This window comes from Haliaeetus leucocephalus, unplaced genomic scaffold (genome assembly GCF_000737465.1).
Source record: "Haliaeetus leucocephalus isolate CR32 unplaced genomic scaffold, Haliaeetus_leucocephalus-4.0 Scaffold186, whole genome shotgun sequence".
Lineage (NCBI taxonomy): Eukaryota > Metazoa > Chordata > Aves > Accipitriformes > Accipitridae > Haliaeetus > Haliaeetus leucocephalus.
Genome location: NW_010972622.1, coordinates 988,261 through 1,008,040, shown reverse-complemented (window position 1 = coordinate 1,008,040; position 19,780 = coordinate 988,261). Strand labels below are relative to the sequence as shown.

Below are 19,780 nucleotides of genomic sequence, written 5' to 3'. Positions count from 1 at the left end.
TCTGTCCGTGCCCAGATAGAAGCGGGAGCTTCAGGCTGTCACTGGTAGAGTAAATGGCTTTATTTTTTCTGTTTGTGCCTTTCCCTTTGTGCGTCTTTCCCGTTGCTTCCCAAAGAGTCAGTCTTTGAACTTACAAGATGGGTTTTAGTCAATCTCCATCTAAGCAGCTACGCTGCTGCTTCTCTATTGCTTGTCAGGAAAGTGGAAAATTTGAGATACAATTAGAATGATGTCTCTTTGGTTGTTAAGGTATTAACATTTTTTGCATTTTCCTCTCCCCAGAGCCCCTTGCCCTGCCAGTTTCTGGATGCCAAGCACCTCCTGCTCATGAAGCTGATGAATGCGTGAAGAAGAAGCTGACCAGGAGAGGGACTCTTAAGCAGCTGCTAAGATGGGCATGAGGATCAAGTTGCACAGCACCAATCACCCCAACAACCTGCTGAAGGAACTCAACAAGTGCAGGCTCTCCGAGACCATGTGCGACGTCACCATTTTGGTGGGCACCCGCTCATTTGCTGCACATAAGGCTGTTCTGGCCTGTGCTGCAGGCTACTTCCAGAACCTCTTTCTGAACACGGGGCTGGATGCTGCTAGGACCTATGTAGTGGATTTCATCACGCCGGCCAACTTTGAGAAGATCCTTAGCTTTGTGTACACCTCGGAGCTCTTCACAGACCTGATCAATGTCGGCGTCATTTATGAGGTAGCAGAGCGGCTGGGCATGGAAGATCTGCTGAAGGCCTGCCATTCAACCTTCCCTGACTTGGAGAGCTCAGCTATCACAAAGCAACCCTCCCTGTCCATGAGTGAAGGCCGATCAGGTCCTCTGAGCAGCACCTCCTCGGAGCAGAGCCATTCTTTGGGTGAAATCCGGAGTGGCGGGGAACATTTTGGCCCTGAACGGAATTACATCTTACATGGGGAAGTGGCAGGCAGCTACAAAGAGGATGACAGGAATACCGTGAGTGAAGCCAACCAGACTCTTCCCCTGATGCATCCGCAGCAGCCTCCCAAGACAGAACAGGAATCGGATCAAGGGCAGTTCGCTCCTGCCGCAAGTATGGCGACCCAGCCCAGCCTGGGCGGTGTGAACATCGTTGTTCAAACCACCGCAAGCTCCTGCCAGCAGTACAAGGTCCAGAGCAATGGTGACTACGGCAAGGGTGGCTTCTTCACAGCTGATCCTTCCGTGGACATCTCCACGGGGAGTAACTCCTGTCCCAGCAACAGTGACCACTCCAAAGAGCAAGGTTTTGGGCAGATGGATGAGCTTCAGCTGGAGGATTTGGGCGAGGATGAACTGCATTTCGAAGATGCCAGTGAAGAACTGGGCCCATCAGAAGAAGTTATTGAGCTGAGCGATGACAGTGAAGAAGAGCTGGCCTTTGAGAACGACAGCCGGGATAGCAAGGCAATGCCCTGCCAGGTGTGCAAGAAGGTCTTGGAGCCCAACATCCAGCTGATCCGCCAGCACGCGAGAGATCACGTTGATCTGCTCACCGGGAACTGCAAGGTCTGTGAAACCCACTTCCAGGACCGGAACTCCAGGGTCACTCATGTTTTGTCCCACATCGGCATCTTTCTATTCTCTTGCGACATGTGCGAGACCAAGTTCTTCACCCAGTGGCAGCTGACCCTCCACCGACGAGAAGGGGTCTTTGACAACAACATCATCGTCCACCCCAGTGACCCGCTGCCGGGGAAGATCACCATGTTTGGGGGAGGGCCTGGCTCAGACCTGGCGTGCGCTGCCTGTGGGAAGCCTTTGGCCAAAGATTTCCACACCGTCCGCAACCATATCCTGGACCACGTGAACTTGAAAAGCCAGACGTGCGGCGTGTGTGACCAGAGGCACCTCAGTCTCTGCAGCCTGATGTGGCACACCCTGTCTCACTTGGGGATCTCAGTCTTCTCCTGCTCTGTTTGTGCCAACAGCTTTGTGGATCGGCACCTCCTGGAGAAGCACTTGGCTGTTCACCAGAACATGGAGGAGGCTCTCTTCCGCTGCCACTTCTGTGGCCAGAGCTTCAAGCTGGAAGCAGCGTATCGTTACCACGTCAGCCAGCACAAGTGTGGGGGCAGCCTGGACATCCGACCCAGCTTTCGAGACCGTCTCCAGCATCAGGGCCTGCAGAAGAGGAAGCTGCCGGACGAGTTCCTGAGCGAAGACTTGGCGCTGCAAAACCAGCCAGGCAACAGCAAGTACAGCTGCAAGGTCTGCGGGAAGCGGTTTGCTCACACCAGTGAATTCAACTATCACAGAAGGATCCACACTGGAGAAAAGCCCTACCAGTGCAAGGTGTGCCACAAGTTCTTCCGCGGCCGCTCCACCATTAAGTGCCACCTGCGGACCCACTCGGGAGCCCTCATGTACCGCTGTACTGTGTGTGGGCATTACAGCTCCACGCTCAACCTCATGAGCAAGCACATAGGCGTGCACAAAGGCAGCCTCCCCCCGGACTTCACCATCGAACAGACTTTCATGTATATCATCCATTCCAAAGATGCGGAGAAAAACACGGACAGCTGATGGGGTGAGGCAGGGCAGGGCCAGCAAAGGAGCAAATGCTAATTACAGAAGCTGTGGAAAAAATGTCGTTTATTTTATTTAATGGTCAGGCATCATGGATGGAATCCTCCTTTTCTATTTTTTTAAATTTCTTTTTGGCCTTGCTAGGGCTTTTTAGATTGGTGGCATTGTACAAATTAACAGCACGTAAGCTACATCACTGTTTCCAAGAAGTCTGTCGTGTTTACTTACCTCTGGTCCTGTTAGAGGCCATCGAGTTCTGTGTTTTTAGCATTTCTCACTAGGTTTGGAATCTAGATTATTTTTTTTTTAACCTTTTAGCCCACTTGACTAGGCTAACTCTCAGTTTGAGCTTGTCCACAAACTGATGCTGCTAAGATTTTTCACACCTGACCTCAGTAGAGAGGGACAGAGCCAGAGCAGGATGGTGCTGGACTTGAAGAAAAGGAAAAACAAAAAAGAAAAAAGGAAAAACAGACTCATTCTGGGCATCACTGGGGTTCTGCTGCTATTGCAAGGAGATAAGCAAAGTCCGTGTCACAGAATCAGCTTTGGAAGTCGTTGCTCTGTTGCAGGGGAGATGAGCAAGCAGCATGTGAGTGTGCACATGCAAATGAGGAGGGATACCTGGCGGTAAATGAGTAGGAGGGTGATTGTCGCTCGCAAGGGTATTTCCCAGGCAGTGCCACTGGTCTCTGGGAGCCCTGCCTGAGCCGGGAATGTGGCTGGCAGTTTCTCTGCCATGCCCATGACATGCCGCTCGCTCATGCCCCGAGACCCCATCTCCGAAGGAGGAGATGAAGGGGTGACACCACCTCTCTGAAGAGCCCGAGCAGCGGGTCAGCTGCGTGGAAGGAAAGAGGTGGATGCGTGAGCAGGGGGAGCTGTCAAGAGGAGTCGCTGACCTGGAGAGGGCAGGGGAAGCAGGTTCGTGTTGTGGGGTTGACTGCTCCTTGGGAGATATATTGTGATGGCACGGTCATGCCTAACTTCTGCTGCCCTGCAGTTGGCCATCGAGAGCGTGCTGACCTCTCCTCAGCTCTCCTCTGCCGCCGGCAGCCATGCACATCGTGCTCTGCCAGCACGGTGTGTCCCAGGGCTGCCAGTTGCTGGAAGCGCTGGCTGCCAGAGAGCGGCGTCGCTGCGGCTGTGTGGATCCCAGCAAGACAAGATGTGATGAAGCTGTTGCCTTAACTCCCAGGAAGGTACCTTTGAGGACTCTTCTCTCTGCTGAAGGGATAGCCCCCTCCCGTGGTTGCCGTCGTGGCTCACTGCATCCCGGACAAGTCTCGTGGCAAATGTGTGTTGCAGGATGTTGTTAGTGCGATGTGAGTTCATTCATCTTTTGTCGAATCCTGCCGTAAATTCAGCAGGCGCCGTCTGGGGGCTGCGGCAGAGCAGCTCTGGGAGCCAGCAGCAATAGCAGCTGATGTGAACCTCAGCTCAGCCTCTCCTGGACGCGCGTCGCATGTGCACTGGGGGCTCCTCGGCGCGGTGGGCTCTCCCGGCTGCACTGGCGAGGTCAGCCCCATGCCGGCAGTGTTTACACCAGGAAGGGTGGGGATCGGCTTTTTCCCATGTTATCCTGCTGTGGGGCAGAGGTGGAGAGGAACAAATATTTCCGATGCCGCAGCATGAGTTATGACTGCCCTTAGGTAACTCATTCTACCTCACAAACAGGAAGCGCTCAGGGCTTTCAAGCCACAGTCGTAGTAAATTGGCTCCTGCGCTTCTGTAAAGATATGCTGTTACAAAACAAAACTAGTGATTTGCAAACCCTGTAAACTCATCCCGCTTTCTCCTCCTCTTGAAGGGACAACCCGCAACAGAGGAGAGGCATGGGCTGAATGTGTGGTTGGTGAGCTAGGAATTCCTGGGGGTTGCTTCCCCCGTTCCGCTGTGGCCTTGGGCAAGTCACTTCACCTCTTTGCCTCAGTTTCCTCATCTGTAAAATGAGGGTGGTAACACTTGTGGTACCTACCTACCTCCCGGGAGTGTGGTGAAGATTGCTGGCTCATACCTGCAAAGCGTGTGGGAGATGCAAAGTGCTTGGTGAATATTGATGTTTAGTGTCCTAGGGAAATGACAGCCTCCATCCTTTCCTGTTCTGTACCAGTTACTGGACCTGGTCAGGTCAGTTTAGTCCTGTTACAGCCTTCCTCGTTGCAAGCAAACTTACCTTTAGCCCCGTCCCCATCACAGTCCTGTGAAACGAGCTCTGTAGCAATGTAAGAAGTGGGGGGTGGCTCAGTGCCGCTGTGTCTGCCGAGGGGCTGTGGGAAGCAGCACTGGGGAGCGGGAAGCAGGGATGTGTGTGCTGAGGGGTAGTGGCGCTGTAATGTCCCCTGGGCTTTGCAGAGCACGTCTCCCCATCGGCTGGGCGCATTGCTGTTGGGAGCAGGAGGAGTTTGCGTCCTGGGGAGAGGGGAGCTGGAGGGTGCAGAGGTGTGCAGCTGCTGGAAGCCCCTGCCCTTCAGCTCCATCCATCCTTCTATCCCTGTGGTTTGCTTGTAAAGCTGCGTTTCCACCGCGGCACCTCCTGGTCCAGGTCCAGACTTGCTGTGACGGGGGAAGAGAAAAGAGTCAGTGCTGAGCCCTGGCTGGACCTAATGACCCTTCCCAGGCAGCTCCTTCGTCCTGAGCTTGTATCATCCTCAGTCACCCTGTGGACCTGCAGTACCTGAGTCCGACCCCGCTGCACGGAGGTGGGGTGGGAGGAATGGACCTTGCTGAGGAGGAACGAGAGGCCATTGGGAGTTTGTGTCCTTTCCCCAGTCCCTGTAATATTGGCCAAATTTGGGGCCAGCTGACATCACCTTGGGGGGTGTTAAACTGGACTTGTCCTTATTTTGGTGCCTGGAGCCTGTTTTCAGAGGAAGAGAGGCACCGCAGTAATCGCCAACCCTGGGGCAAGCCAGGCTGTGCTGCATCTGCCACTGGAGCTCTGGTTTCCAAACTCTGGTCTCATGGTACTGGTCAGCTGCCAGGCCACGGTCTGTGATCTCTAGCTGGTCTGCAGAGCCATGTTTAGCTTAGTGTTGTTAAGTTTAAAAAAAAAAAATCATTTTGAGAACGCATGGTGCTCTAGGAAAGTGTGGGAGTTGATGGCAGTCCACTGGAGGCTCCTCTGAAGAGCTCTTTGAGTTACAGGGTTTCTTTCATTGTCCTGGTGGTGGCAAGATGGGCTGGTAGACAGGAACAGCTGACCTGCTCTGCCCTGGAGATTGCTATGAAGGATGTGAGGGGGGCAGACGAGGCTTGGGAGAGCCAAGTCCTTAAAGCCTCCAGACCCTCCTAAAACGTCCCAGAAGCTGTGATGAGCTTTTGGATGGGTTGGGGTGCTGCTGTGTGGTAGTGTCTGCAGCCCCGTATCTAGCTAAGCTGTGAAGCAAAAGCCTTTTGTGCACATAAACCAAAAAGAGAAGCTTTTACACTGAAACACTAATGGGCAAAGCAAGCCCACCCTTCTGGACACAGGGACGGGAAAGCAAAAGCCCACCCCCTTCACTGCCAGTTGTTTTTGGTTGTGGGGATGGGGAGAGCACTCGGGTCCCTGGCGTTTCTGTGTCTTGGATTCTTTCCTGTGTTATAATGAATCAGTCCCACATGAAACATCTCAAGATCAGCAGCGAGTCCCATCTGCAGAGGGGATGCCGGGACAGATCTGGACCTGCAGCGCTCCTGTGCTGGCCTGGCCTCGTGCCACTACTCCTCCTTGGAGGGATTTTTCCCAAGAGGGGTCAGAGACCTGAGCACTCCTTCCCCTGGGAGGGTTCTGGGCCTCTCCAAGCCTGCAGCCAGCATCAGGGCTCTGTTGTCCCTGTCCCCTCGGCGGCATGGCTGTCCCCGACTCCAGCCAGCCTGGCTGGGAGCTCCAGTGTTCCTCCAGAAAGCTGTGTGGCTGGGGAGGGTAGGGTCGGCCGGAGTGGTGGGCTCATCCCGAGTCCCCCATGGGCTGCGCTGCCCCGAGGAGCCGTAGCTCTGACCTGGCTGCATCACGGTGGAGGCACCCGGTGACGGCAGGGGCTCCTGGCCAGCGGCATGGGGCTGTGTGCGTGCCGGCGGTGCAGCCCCGCACAGCTCCTTGTTGGAGGCCAAGCGCTGTTTGCAGCATCGGGGCAGCCAGGGCCGAAATTCCGTGCCCGGATCTGTTGCCGCTCCACCACTGACTCGCAGTGCAGCCTTTGGCAAGCCTATTCGCCTCCTGACCTCCCCTCCCCTCTGTGAATGTGGGGACAACACTTACCTACCTCTCCTGGGGCAGCTGTGAGGTTTAACTCATGTTCGCAAAGTGCTTTGGGATCTTCGGGGTACAAGAGGGGAAAGCAGAGGGGAAATGCTTCGCCGTGAGCTGTGCCGGCGGCATTTGCGAAGAGCGACTGGGTTGCAGGTCCTCACAGGAAACCCTGACATAAAATCCCCCTCCAAAAGGCAGTGCTTCAAGACTGGTCTTATTCAGATTTCTAAAACTCAAAGTTCAGTTTGATTCTCCCCTTTCTCAAAGGATCCAGGTCTCTTATCAGAATAATTAAGCAGAAGAAAGAAAAAGAGTTGAATTGCTGTCTAACCTTTTTGTTAAGTTAATAGTAGGTACTGACCTCCTGATATTTAAGTGTTTACTATCTATTTGCTGTAAAGTTTTGTATATTTTGTAAACTTCCCCCCCAAATAGTAGATGTCTAAAATCGTTGTACATCGGGTTCTTTTATACTCCATTGTTCAGCACAAAGTGTGGTTTTTATTTAGAATAATAAAATGGAAAATGTTGACCTCTTGTACCTTGCTTCTTTATAAAACTTGTTTCTTTAAATGTGCAGATTGGCATTTCTGTCTCTTCAGGGGTGCCTGGGAAAGCACATGAGCCGTTCCTGGTATCCTGCTCCTGTGCTGTGCTCTGCAGGATTTGTGGCATGAGTCCAGGCAGCCGGGGCCTCTTCCTCACCGCCTCCTCCAGCACCCGGAGCAGCGAGAGGAGAATGGACTCTGGCATTTCTGCAGGCTGTTTCCACAGCAGGTTGGGAGCAGAGCCCTTGTTAGAAACCATTTAGGAAATTCTGGGGGGTTGTGTTCCTTGGTAAGCCCTTTCTGTGCTGCCAGTGCTGTGTTTCACTGAGACCTGGACCTTCGCAGGCTTGGAGCTGTTGGCTGGCAAGACAGATCAGTGGGCAAATGCTGCTGGGGTTTTTTTAAAGAGCCACTTTAATTTTTCTCCAGCAGCGAGGCTTCCTTCTCGCTTCAGGGTTAGGGCGACTGGCCTGCTGGGCATTGCTGTTGGCTGGGGCTGCCAGTCTCCATTGCCACTGGAGCAGCTTGGGCAGAGCTGCTCTGGGGAGAGCTCACCTGGTGGGACAGGGCACTGTTGCCGAGCCAGTGACCAGCAGTGGGCACTGGAAATTCAAGCTGGGTGGGTGGCCCGGGGGTAAAGGAGGCGGTGGCTGGGCCAGTTTACCCTATGGGGTGGTGAAAGCTTTAAAGGAAGACCGAGGGACCCAGGTAAAGGACTAGCTGGGTTTCAAGCCCACATCACTGTGTGGGGCTGTATGAGGCTTTACCTGAGGTCACTTTGGCCCTGAGGCCTATGAACAAAGTTGCAGATACATTAGGAGAGTTTAAAAAAAAAAGTTTAATAGGTCAAATATCAAATTTTACATGTTTAAGTAACGATATTGAATATATTGTTGTCCTGGTTACGCCACGCATCAAGTGTCTTGTTATTGTGTACTTATCTTCCATTTCTTCATTGAAAATGGCAGGGTATTAGCAAAAGGAAGCCTTAGGGAAGATTGAGGATCAGAGCTGTGGGTTGTGTCAGCGTGAAGCTGCCTTCCTGTTCGCCGGCTTGTTTTGGGGCTGCTCGGCTTCACTGTGCGTGTTGTGCCCAGGAGGGTCACGGGGATGAAGGCAGTGAGGTCCTGTGTTGGTGCAGATCCCGAAGGACACCCTCTGTCCCTGAGAGCTTGCAGTCTAAGTGGCTCTACACTCACAAGTTGTGAAACTACATGCAAGTAACATAATTAAGGAAAAGGAACTGCCACGAGTTGCTTCCCTGAACAGGGTACTGTTGTGTCTGAGGGGACTGGCTTCTTCCCCAGCTGCAGTACAAAGTCTTTCTGTGTAAGAGATGATGAATTTGGCTTTTTCTGTCAACGCTGGTATCCCCTGGTAGTAAGAAGGAACGTCCCTGCGCACAAGGAGCCCTGAAGTATTTAGTGATTTATGCTGCCACAGGACCCCTGTAAATAGCAGAGCCGTTCCCAGCCAGTCCCGTGATAACTGAGCGTCCATGTTAACCCCTGGTCGTGGGCTTCTGCCACAGCCCGGGACATCCTGCTCCCCACCCACTGCTCTCTGCTGCAAGCATCCTGTCCCTAGATTTGCTTATGCTTTCCTTTTTTAATATGTGTTTCTTGAGCAGCTCAAGGCCTTTGGTAGATTTATGGACTCCCTTCCAGTGACTGTCGCTCTTTCACCTTCCCCTGCCAAGGGCTTGACCTGCAGCATGTGACTTAGCAGAATCCAGACAACGATGAACTTTCTCCGGATGCTCCAGTTTCTTACACAGCCAAAAGCCCAGCCTGCGCTTCAGCTCCGAGGATTTCTGCATGTGTACGTGTTCCCACGGGGCGTGCTTCAGTGCGACTGATTGAAAGGGAGCGTGCGTGAAGGTCTGCCAGAGTCTGCCAACATTTAGAAATGCACCCAGTGGCCTTAGAAACCTGCCAGGAGATGCTCTAAAGGAGGCTGGGTTTAATGGAATGGGTCATGCTGCAAAACACAAACTGGGAACCCCACCTCGGCTGCCACCGGTCACATTTGGAAGCAACTGTGCCCCGTCAAACACAGTTTTAACCATCGCTAATTTACTGCTGGGTTTGCAAAATTGCTCTCAACGAGCTGCTGATCTCAAATTGTTCCTCCCCTCCTTCAAGCTCAGGCCTGTGTCATGCTCAGCCCCTCCGCATCACATTGCCTTCACTTCTGTAAAATCAGGCTTTGAGCTGTTTGCTAGGCACGGGGAGGAGAGGTTTGTGTTTCAAAGGAGTTAATTTCCTCTCTCCTGCTTGGACGGCATCAAGGCAGAGGGGCAGCATTCACTGGACACCTCTGCAGCTCGGTGTATCCAGGGCTTGTGTATAAGTGACAGTTGGGGGCTGCAGAAAAATTTGTGAAGGGAAAGGATTGTGTGCCCCCAGTCCCGTGGCTTGGGGCAGTACAGGGGTGGGGTCCCAGGGGCTGGATTTGTGTTCAGAGTTCTGGGTAGAGTCATGCACTTTATTACTGCTTTTCTTTTGGAAAACAGGAAATATCTCTTTCTCTTATTCTTTCTTTAGCTAAATAGATCTGATACAGCAGCACATCAGAAGCAAGATGTCTGTAGCTCCCCGCACCATCTCATTTCACATTTGGCACCCTGCCCTGCCTTCAGAGCACAGGAGGTGGCCAGCCAAGAAGTGTTTTTTAAAAGCAAAGTGTCTGCTTATCACCAGGAAAAACAATCTTACTGACCTCAGTGAGTGCAGGGAGCTGCCGCCCCTCCACAACCACTTGCCAATGATGAGTGGGAGAGTCCGATCCCCCTTAATTGGGAGGGTTATTGTCCTTTGTGATGACTATGGAGTGCTGTGTGGTGGAGGAGGAATTGTCTGCGCCCTTCTGGCTGCCTTGGTCTTTGGGGATGTACTTAACCACAGCGGAGATGAGCTTGCTGCGGAAGTTTTTGCTCAGGAAGTTGTAGAGGATTGGGTTAATCACACAGTGGAGCAGGGTGAAGCAGTCTATGATGTCGTAGAAGAAGTAGAGGAAGTGGGCAAATGTGCAGTGGAGGATGATGTGGTTGCCATCGAGGGTGAGCAGAGTAAGCATGATGTGGAAGGGCAGCCAGCTGATGAGGAACACGACGATATAGGCGTAGATGAGCAGACAGTGCTTTCTGCTCTCCGGCTTGGTGCGCTTGATGAACCTGGCTGTCAGGATGTTGAAAACGGTGATGATGGGGAAGGGGATTAGGAACCCAATGGTGGTGGTGGCCAAGCTGACTGCCAGCGCCCACTCATCATAGGTCTCGAAGGGGGCCATGAAGATGCAGATGGGCTCTCCAGTATTGACCAGCTGCATGTGAGCAACCTCCAGGAATGGGATCGTTGCTGCCAAGACCCAACTGCAGGCGCAGATGACGCGGCGTGCGCGGTGCTGGTGCTTACGCCAGAAGAGAGAGGAGCTGGTCAGGGACACGTAGCGATCCACGCTCAGGCAGGTGAGGAAGAAGATGCTGGCGTACATGTTGGCAAAGTAGAAGTAGTGTGTGAAGCGGCAGAGGAAGCTGCCCCAGAGCCAGGTATAATCCAGCATCACCTCCAGCATCCAAATGGGCAGTGAGAGCAGCACTCCGAGGTCAGCAATGGCCATGTTGATGATGTAGAGGTTGACCAAGCTCTTGTTGCCCCGTGTCTGCCAGTTGACCCAGATGACAAGGAGGTTCTCCACCAAGCCCACCACGAAGATAACCAGGTAAAGGATGAAGAGGATCACCCGCTTGACATTCTCATCCAGGCTGAACTCGCAGAAGGTGTAGGTGTAGTTCAGGAGGTGGAACAGCTCAGACCAGTTGTGGTAGTCCCCATACTCATTCAGGAGAGTGTGTGTCTCAGTGGGGGCAGTGGTCGCCTCAGCCATCCTGGTAGCTGCAAGGAAGGGGAAAGCACTGAGTTGTGGCTCAGCAACTGCACTGAGCCAGACAGCTTGAAAGTACAGAGAAACAGCCGATCTCTCCTGTCAGAGCTCAGTCCTCACAGGAGGCACTGAAAGTACTTTTCTGTATTTTTTTTAATCCAGTTTTTACTGCTATGGTGACTTCCTACATCAACTCTCAAAAGATGCTGTACCCACAACAGATAACTCCATGTCCTAGACAAAATGCAAGCCACAAACAGCAGCTGCCCGCACACCCACACATGCTCCCAGGTGGTGGCTGTCCCACAGCCAGGTCAGCCAGGGCCGGGGACCAGGGACAGGCAGTGCTGGGGTGGGGACCAACGGAGGGGAGGGATGAAGGACAGGTGAGAGCACATGCCAGCCCTGAGGCTTGGCAACATCAGTCACTGCAGAAATGGAGCTGATGACCTGGGAATGCAGCAACCTTCAGGTGGGAGCTCCCCCCGCTGAGGCTCGTGCTGTCCCCTGAAACCTCCAGAGCTCAGGTCCTGCCACCACAGAGCCTGTAGGAATCCCGACGCCAGCTCTGCCACTCTGCCCTTGCATGCAGCAACTGGCTGCAAGGTGGCTGGGGCACAGACAGGCACCCGGACAATTAAACGCACCGGTGACCACATCTACTTGACTCTGTGCTAGCGGGAAAGCCCCTGACCCCCACCCGAGCCCTCGGTGTGCGGTCACTTCATAAACCCAAGCAGCTGCCCTCACTCTGCCCATCCTGCAGCTGCGTTGCTGGGAGCCGTTGGGACTTCCAAGTAGGTGACAAAATTATAAACTTAAGGGAAATATAGTTGACCTTAACATCCTTTTATTGCCCCAAGTGTGAGAGCTCTGATCCCAGCACAGCTGCATCCACGTGGCGAAGACGCTGCCAACCCCATCCAGCCTCGGGCCACTGGAAGAGCTCGCAAGACCAGCCGTTCACCTGGGAAAGCCAGAGGAGTGTGCCGTGCCACCAGGGCACCTCCGCGGCACTCGGAGCCCAGCAAGCCAGGGAGCGCAGCAGCCTGGCATCCCCCACACGAGCAAACGGCTGTCACCCACCCACTCCCAAAACCGTGGAGGAGAGGAGAGCAAGCCCCCAGGGCTGGAGTCCCCCCATCCCCAAGGCTCCTTGACCTCCCACCCTCACCAAGCTGCAGGTCCTGAGAGATGCTGGTGGGAGAGGGGAGAGACGGATGCGGGCAGGGAGGGAGAGGTGTTGGCTCACCAGCAGCAGAGCCAAAGGCTGCGCAGAGGGGCTGCTCAGGGAGCGTGGTGATCCTCTCAGCTCGGCGGCTTGCACGCCTCTGGGAAAGCAGAGTTGCGGTGGCGCGGAGCTCGGGGTGGGCTTGTTGGCTGCTTCCCAGCAGGAAATGACCGTCGTGGTCTGATATCCTGAGACAGCCCAGCGCGGGTGACATTTGACTTGATTTCCAGCCCCGGGGCTCAGCTCCCATTTGATTTTGCTGCAGGGCTGGGGACAGGCACGGGGAGGCCCTGGGCAGGTGTCGATGTGGGAGCCGCAGGTGCCTGGGGATAGAGCGGGGGTCCCCGCGGCTCCCCCGGGCAGCTCCCCTCCACTGTCACCCCCACAGGACCTGGCTGCTGCAGCCCCACTGCTCTCAGGAGCTGGATCCTGCCCGGGTCCTGCTGTGAGCGTGGGCAGGAGGGGAAAATGCATCCTCTGGGATGGACCCAGCTGAGCCAGGTCCTTCCCCAGCTCTGGGAGTCCCAAGGGGTTAGGGTGGGTTAAGGCGATCATGCCATTGACTGTCCCTGATGCTCACACAATGCCAGCACGAGCTCAGGGTTTCCTTTGCAGGGAAAAGGGCTGAAAGCTGAACATTTCTGCCAGGTCAGCGCTGCCCGTTGCTCCAAGCTGTCGCAGGAGTTGATGGCAGATGGCTATCACCACAGAAACACCTCTGGCCAGGCAGCAATTAATCATTGAGCCGTGATTGCCTGGCAGTTTTGCAGGGGAAGGGAGGGGGCTTGAGCCTTGCCCCGGCACTGGGGAGGGGGCTGATAGGCAGAAAATTTTGCATCAGGCTGCAAGTCCTGCAAAACAATTGCAGGAAATCTCCTTTTCGAGTGCAGACAAGACTTTGTGATCAACAATCGGCTCGGAAGGAAGGCACGGCCGGAGTGGGGAAGCACGAGGGCACTGATAAGTCGGGTCTCACAACAACAAGCCCAGCGCTGGTGACCCGCACGCAGGTACCCAGCCCCAGCGGGACCGAGGCCCCGGGTTGCAAACAGGAACTCTGCAGCTCTGTGCTTGCCCTGAGCACAACGGGGCGCGTTTTGGCTCGGCCGCAGGATGGGGGTGTGGGGGGGGGCTGTGAAGGGCCATTCTGCTGCCCAAGGGGCTGCGTGGGCTTTACCTCCCTAGGAGGCAGGGATGCCATTCTGTTTCCATTTAACAGGACAGGAAAATTCCACACCAATCTCCAGGATCGAGAACGACCTGGGTGCAGTCGGGATTTGCACGGGGGCTGCCAGTCCCGGTGGGGACAGTGAGGTCTGGGAGCCGATTGCATTTCCAAGCCAGCCAAGCCATGGGGAGCAGGGCCAGTGGCTCAGCCCCTTTGCCCCATCCCTGCTGCGATGTTCAGGGTGCTCCAAGGCTTTTGGCACCCAAATGTGCCCAGGAGCCCCCAACCTCCCTAAGGGTCCAGGTCTCCCCTTTGTCTGGAGATAAGTGGGAAAAGGCAGTTTCTTCTCTGCAAAGTGGCCACTTCAACCCGAGTGGGTCCTTTGGAGGCCAGTGGATCAGGGGTCGGATGGATGGGGCGCAGGAAAGCAAAGAGGAGGGGCTGATAATGGTCCCCCCCGGGCCTGGCCGGTTCCTCCTCTCCCTGCCAGTGCTTCGCTCTGGGCTAAAATATGGGCACTGGGTCCCTCCTGGCTGCTGCCAGTCCGACCCCACTGAGAAGTCAGGGGGCAGCACAGACCTGGAGTGAGGTGGGCTCCAGGCAGCGGCAGCACTGGGGATCTGCCATTCTCCCACCCTCCCCAGGCAGCCAAGGGATGTGGGTGCAGGGGTCAAGGCCCCCATGTCACCTCCTGGCAACTCAGCATGCTGCAGCCCGGCCCTTTGGGGACACGTGGGCCTGAAACGTGATGTGTGGGGGCTGCTGGGGACGTCTAACTGATTTGCTAAGCTGAGCAAAGCACTTAGGAAAGCTTTCTTGGCTGGGGAGACAGCTCAGTAAGCTGTAATGCAGCTTGCACAAGGGCCCTACATGCAGCCTTCCATCCTGCCGAAGCTCCTTGTCCCCCTGAGCTCCATTGCAGCCCTGTGGTGTCTTGGTCTCATGTGGGCTCGGTCTCTGCGCGTGCGGGAGCGGTGTGATGCTGGTGGGAGTGGGGCTGCTGCTAACATTGCTCTTGTCCTGCAGGCAAGTGCACAACCTCAGGGACCTAACCCTCAGCTAGTCATCACTAATCAGCCCTTAATTAGAGGTATGAACGATACATGAATCGCCACCCACATGCCCAGCTCGGAAAAACATCTTTAACCATGTCCCGGGGCAGCAGCATCCCTCCAGCATGAGGCAGCGATGGGGAGCCAGGGCACCGCTGGTGCCTGCGACAGCCCTCCAGGCGCGATCAGCCATACCGGTAGGTGCCCACTGGCCCCTGCCTCCGACTGTGAGGATGAGCTGGATCCCCCGGTGCAGCCACCAGACCCTCAAAGGGCTGCAGGGGCAGAGACGATCCTGCTCTGCAGCTCAGACATCCCCAGGGAACATGGTTACTCTGGGCACAGGTTGCAGTTGGGGTCCTGCCACAGGCTGGCAGGGACCCCGCGGGCTGGCAGGGACCCCACCGGCATCACAGCTGCCCCGGCACAGCGGGTCACCCACCACGGTGGCCAAGCGGGTCCTGGACACGTCCGAGGCTGAGGTTCACCGCGGGCAGCCCCTCGCTTTGCACCAGCTTTATTGAGCAAGTTAACAGGGGCTTGAGGCAAGCGGGTGCCTGTGGGTGCTGCGTCCACATCCCCGGTCTGGTGGCCATCTTCAGGGGCACGCGGGCATCCATCCCTCTGGCTGGGATGGGCAGGAAGAAGCCGATGGCATCGTCGGTGAGCCAGGCTGGGCAGTAGCTGAGCGGCAGAAGGGTGAGCCGGGCTTCCCAGCCGGCCGCGTAGCGGCTGTGGGGGAAGCAGGTGAGCAGCGTGTGTGCCATGATGCTGGTGACAACGGGCAGGAGCTGCTCAGGCGGTGCAGCAGGACGCTGCTTTTGGCATCTGTGTGGGCAGAGGGGGGGGTCAGCCTGGCCCAGCACGCTGGCGGTGGTGGAGTCACCAGGGAGTGCTGGGGCCACACGGGGATGTACTCACAGGTCTCCGGGTAATGGTGGCCGTAGGCTGCCTGGGTCTCTGCTGGGAGCTGCTCCCAGAAGTGCTTGAAGCCCTTCACCACCGTTACAGGGTCAGTCATCCCTGTCCAGAAGCCACCAGGTTTAATGATGGAGATCTGCACCCCGAAGGGGCACATCTCACGCCTGGCGAGGGATGGGCTGTCAGCCTCGCAGATGGAGCTGCTGTCCCGAGCCGAGATGGGGCTGGGGGGGGCAGAACTGAGCCACGCAGGGCAAGGGGGAGCCCGTGACCCCCTCTGGGAACCCCATTGTCCCCTGGGAGGGTGCAGGGGAGCCCTCTCCTTGCTCAAGGCTTTCTCAAAACCCTTTCTCTGGTTGCACAACTGTTGCTCTAGCAGTGCCCTGGTTTCCCAATCTGTGGGCAACCATATTGGTATTTCACAAGCTCCTGCCTCGGCTCACTGCTGCTCTGCTGTATAGGGAAGGATGTAACTGGGTGCGACATAAAACCCTGCTTGGGGAAAGTGGGGCAGAGCTGCCCAGCATGCCTGCACCTGCCAATGCACACCCAGCTGTTGTACAAGCCCTGGCATAGGGGAGCACAGGGGGCTGCTGGTGGCTGCCACTGCTGTACCAGAGGCTGTCAGAGAAGGTCTCCATGCCATACTTGGACATGCAGTACCCCCCACCGAAAAAGGAGACACGGCCTGTCATGCTGGCCATGCTGACCACCCAGCCCCGCACTTGCCGCACCAGGGGTAGAAGGCTCAACATCACCTCAATGAGGCCAACCAGGTTGACGTCCAGCACCTTGACAAAGTCGTCCTTGGTCAGCCACTCATTAGGGGCGGTCGGGATGGCAGTCCCTGCGTTGTTCACCAGCTCCCAGAGCCCTGGACAGAGAGGACGGGGTGACGGGGGCTGCTCCCCTGCCCAAGGCCCTGCTCCAGCAATGGCTGTGCCGGCACGGGTTGGCAGAGCCGCGGCAGGGCCGACGGGGGCAGCCGCCCCATCCTACCTCGGTCGCCCACACGCTCCCGGACCCAGGCGGTGGCGACGGCGATGCTCTGGCTGGAGGTGACATCCAGGAGGACGGTCTGCAGCCGCGGCGAGGTGGCCGCTCGCAGCTGGGAGGCCCCGGTGCCGGTCAGGCAGGCGGCCAGCACCCGCAGCCCCCGGGCGTCCAGCTGCCGTGCCAGCAGGTTGCCAAAGCTGCTGTCGCAGCCTGTGATCAGGACATACTTCTCCGAGAGCCTCGGCACCGTCTGCCGCTCCTGGTCCCAGCGCCACAGCAGGTACAGCCCCGCCAGGTACAGCCACATCCTCGGGCACTGGCTTAGCAACAGCCTTCTGCACAGTCCGCACTTGTGCCATATATACAGAGGCCGGCATGGAGGACCAGCCCCAGCCCATGCATTGGGCAGCACTGGTGGGAGAGCCAGGTGCCGGGGTTGCTCTGGGGCACATTGGAGGAGAGGCAGGATTGCAGCAGCAGCACCTGAAGAAAGTTTTGCATCTCTCACTTGCAGTTCATGGCTTCGCCTCACACAGATCCGTGTGCCTGGAGCTCTACTTTGGCTTTTAATGGCTGTTTGTGCTGGCAGGGTGGATCCAGCTGCCCCATGGAGCAGGGTTTGGCTGCTCTCCAGACACGGTTGGCAGCACCTGGCCTTGGACTTCTCCCTCTCGCCGGCTGTGCAGCACTTGCCCGGCTTTGGTCTGGTGGGGGACAGCAGCTTTGTCCCCTCACCCCGGGACGGGCCCTGCACAAGAAGGCAGCAAAGCTGCTGGGGTGAGCCTGGACACAGGCAAAGGGGCGTCCTGGTGTCCGCAGCCACAGCGGTGCCCGGGCATGGTTTGCTGGAGCGGGGCAGCCTTCGCTGACTGGGCGCTGCAGGTCTGCAGAGCCATGCACAGAAGCAGGCGCTGCTCAGGGATGCCCGAGGGGCACCGAGGAGGAGGAGGACTCGCCAGAGGCTGCCCAGCCCTCTGCCCAGAGGGAAATCTGCCCAGGTTTGTACGGGTCTGGTTTTTATTCACATGTTAACTCCTGGAGTGCTGGCTCGGGTGAGTGCAGCTCTCACCTCTGTGAGGGCTGGAGCCTGCATGGAGCAGGGACTCAGGGGAACAGCCAGAGACCCCAAGAGCTCTTGCGGCATGGCACTGCACGGCCGGCGGCAGTGCTGGTGCCGTTGGAGGAGCAGGGACATGGCCTCGGTGCCGCCACCCCAGCTGAGGCCGAAACCAAGCTCTGCCAGGCAGGGAGGAGGAGTTGTCTTTATTCAGAAGCAAACTGGTCTGCTAACAGAGGACAGCAGGTGTGAAACATACATTGTGTTAAAAATTCAGGAACCTATCGGCATGGGCTTGGCTGTGGGCCATGCTGGGTCCCACCCTGCACTGCCCGGCCCTGGCTGCTGCTGCCTGTCAGCTGCCTATGCCAATTCCCTGCCTTAGGCTTTCCGGGCAGGTTTGGGGGATAACCAGGTGAATATGACATCTGTGAGGGCTGACGGCAGGTAGCTGAGGGGGATGTAGATCAGCTTGGCATCCCAGCCTGCAGAGTAGCGTGTGCGAGGGTAGCGGCTGGTCAGCGCGTGCTCCATGCAGTCTGTGACCAGCCTCAGGTTGGAGTTGTATCCCTTCTGCATCTTCCTGAGTGTTACCAAAACTGCAGAGGCAGAAAGCGCTGGTCAGGCTGCTAGCCTTAGACCCTCGAGCCGAACACAGCCGAACGGCTCAGTGGGACGACGGGGTGGTGGGACACCCCATGGCTCCAGGAATGTGCCTTGTGTCAGGAGAGAAACAGATTTGCTTAACCTTTAGGTGAGGTACTTACACTGCTTCAAGTAATTCTCCCCGTAACTTGCTTTGATTTCCTCCGGGAGCTTCTCCCAGATGGAAAGAAAATTATTCTCCAGGAGCTCGGTGTTGGTGATCATCGTCTTGAAGTAGCCTGGCTCAATCACGCTGACCTTCACCCCGAAGCTGCGCATCTCAAGCCTGGAAGGGATCAAGCCCCAGGGGACACGGGAGCAGCACCTGAATGCATCCGCCGTCCGCCAGCACGGGCTGCGCATGGGCACTGGTTCTCGCGCAGGACGCACGGCAGCCTTGTACTGGAAGTTTGATGGGGAGCCTGACCACCCCAATGGACCCTACGCCAGCCTGGTACACGTCCAAGGCGGCATGTGAGCAAACGTCTGCTGAGTCTGGATGGGACCAGGCCAAAGCAAACCTCGGGGCCATTGCCCGCAGGATCCAGTACAGGGGCCAAGTCCGATAGGAGATGCTCACTGCCAGGGCTGGCAGTACCAGCCAGCGTGGCCACCCACAGCTTCCCTGCTGCTGGGAAGTCATCAGGCAGGGGAATGAAGTCAAAGCTCTGCCAAGTTCTTTGCCTTCCCTTACCCCAGGCTACCTCTGCATGAGCTTGGCTGAAAGCGGAGCAGAGGCTGCCAGCTGCAGGCAGGGTCCCCCCCAGGCAGGAGATCACTCCTGTGGGACCCAAGTGCTGTAGCTGTGGCACAAGGTGTCCCGACATCAGGTCCATGTATTAAGCATCCCTGCAGCCCCTCCTCTCATGCTTCGGCAGCAACTTAAACAAACTCAACCTGCGCTTGCTTGCGGTTGCATGAGGAAGGGGTTTGACAGACAGAGGCGCTGCCAGCCAAAGCCCGGAAAAGCAAACTGGGAAATCAGGGGCGGTGTCTGCCGCGCCGGACTTAGGACTTACCGGAGGCTGTCGGAGAAGGCCTCCACGCCATACTTGGACATGCAGTACCCCCCGCCGAAAAAGGAGACACGGCCCATCACACTGGCCACGTTGACCACCCGGCCCCGCGCTTGCCGCACCAGGGGCAGGAGGCTCAGCGTCACCTCGACGAGGCCGACGAGGTTGACGTCCAGCACCTTGACAAAGTCGTCCTTGGTCAGCCACTCATTAGGGGCGGTCGGGATGGCAGTCCCTGCGTTGTTCACCAGCCCCCAGAGCCCTGGACAGAGGGGATGGGGTGACGGGGGCTGCTCCCCTGCCCCTGCTCCAGCAATGGCTGTGCCGGCACGGGTTGGCAGAGCCGCGGCAGGGCTGACGAGGGCGGCCGCCCCGTCCTACCTCGGTCGCCCACACGCTCCCGGACCCAGGCGGTGGCGACGGCGATGCTCTGGCTGGAGGTGACATCCAGGAGGACGGTCTGCAGCCGCGGCGAGGTGGCCGCTCGCAGCTGG

General features: G+C 56.8%; 4 protein-coding genes across 4 annotated transcripts in view; 1 reads left to right on the top strand and 3 right to left on the bottom strand.

The window, feature by feature from the left end:
• The first annotated feature begins 285 nt into the window (after window positions 1-285).
• On the top strand, window positions 286-5,123 carry ZBTB39 (zinc finger and BTB domain containing 39). The gene has a single exon (XM_010565128.1). The coding sequence runs from the start codon at window positions 392-394 to the stop codon at window positions 2,528-2,530; it is 2,139 nt and encodes a 712-aa protein (XP_010563430.1). The 5' UTR covers window positions 286-391; the 3' UTR covers window positions 2,531-5,123.
• Window positions 5,124-10,108: 4,985 nt separating this feature from the next.
• On the bottom strand, window positions 10,109-12,489 carry GPR182 (G protein-coupled receptor 182). The gene is made up of 2 exons (XM_010565127.1): window positions 12,453-12,489; window positions 10,109-11,211 (listed from the first exon to the last, which is right to left on the bottom strand). Exon 2 carries the CDS (start codon window positions 11,201-11,203, stop codon window positions 10,109-10,111), a length of 1,095 nt encoding a protein of 364 aa, XP_010563429.1. The 5' UTR covers window positions 11,204-11,211; window positions 12,453-12,489.
• A 2,596-nt stretch (window positions 12,490-15,085) lies between these two features.
• On the bottom strand, window positions 15,086-16,875 carry LOC104830358 (retinol dehydrogenase 16-like). Its single transcript, XM_010565194.1, has 4 exons — window positions 16,572-16,875; window positions 16,188-16,446; window positions 15,569-15,736; window positions 15,086-15,479 (listed from the first exon to the last, which is right to left on the bottom strand). Exons 1-4 carry the CDS (start codon window positions 16,873-16,875, stop codon window positions 15,086-15,088), a joined length of 1,125 nt encoding a protein of 374 aa, XP_010563496.1.
• Window positions 16,876-17,031: 156 nt separating this feature from the next.
• LOC104830357 (retinol dehydrogenase 16-like) overlaps window positions 17,032-19,780 on the bottom strand; it is a 3,441-nt gene continuing 692 nt past the window's right edge. The window contains exons 2-5 of the mRNA XM_010565193.1: window positions 19,668-19,776; window positions 19,290-19,548; window positions 18,393-18,556; window positions 17,032-18,224 (exon numbers count right to left, since the gene is read on the bottom strand). Coding sequence (XP_010563495.1) covers window positions 18,007-18,224; window positions 18,393-18,556; window positions 19,290-19,548; window positions 19,668-19,776 — 750 coding nt within the window. The 3' untranslated portion in view covers window positions 17,032-18,006. The remainder of the gene's footprint in view (window positions 18,225-18,392; window positions 18,557-19,289; window positions 19,549-19,667; window positions 19,777-19,780) is intronic.

What these genes read in the sequence shown, in the direction of transcription:
- GPR182 (XM_010565127.1), bottom strand. Translation starts at nt 11,203, where the DNA reads ATGGCTGAGGCGACCACTGCCCCCACTGAGACACACACTCTCCTGAAT.
- LOC104830358 (XM_010565194.1), bottom strand. Translation starts at nt 16,875, where the DNA reads ATGTGGCTGTACCTGGCGGGGCTGTACCTGCTGTGGCGCTGGGACCAG. An exon ending in GGAGCGTGTGGGCGACCGAG is followed by an intron (nt 16,447 to 16,571) that starts GTAGGATGGGGC and finishes CTCTCTGTCCAG; the next exon opens with GGCTCTGGGAGCTGGTGAAC. An exon ending in ACCTTCTCTGACAGCCTCTG is followed by an intron (nt 15,737 to 16,187) that starts GTACAGCAGTGG and finishes ATCCCTCGCCAG; the next exon opens with GCGTGAGATGTGCCCCTTCG.
- ZBTB39 (XM_010565128.1), top strand. Translation starts at nt 392, where the DNA reads ATGGGCATGAGGATCAAGTTGCACAGCACCAATCACCCCAACAACCTG.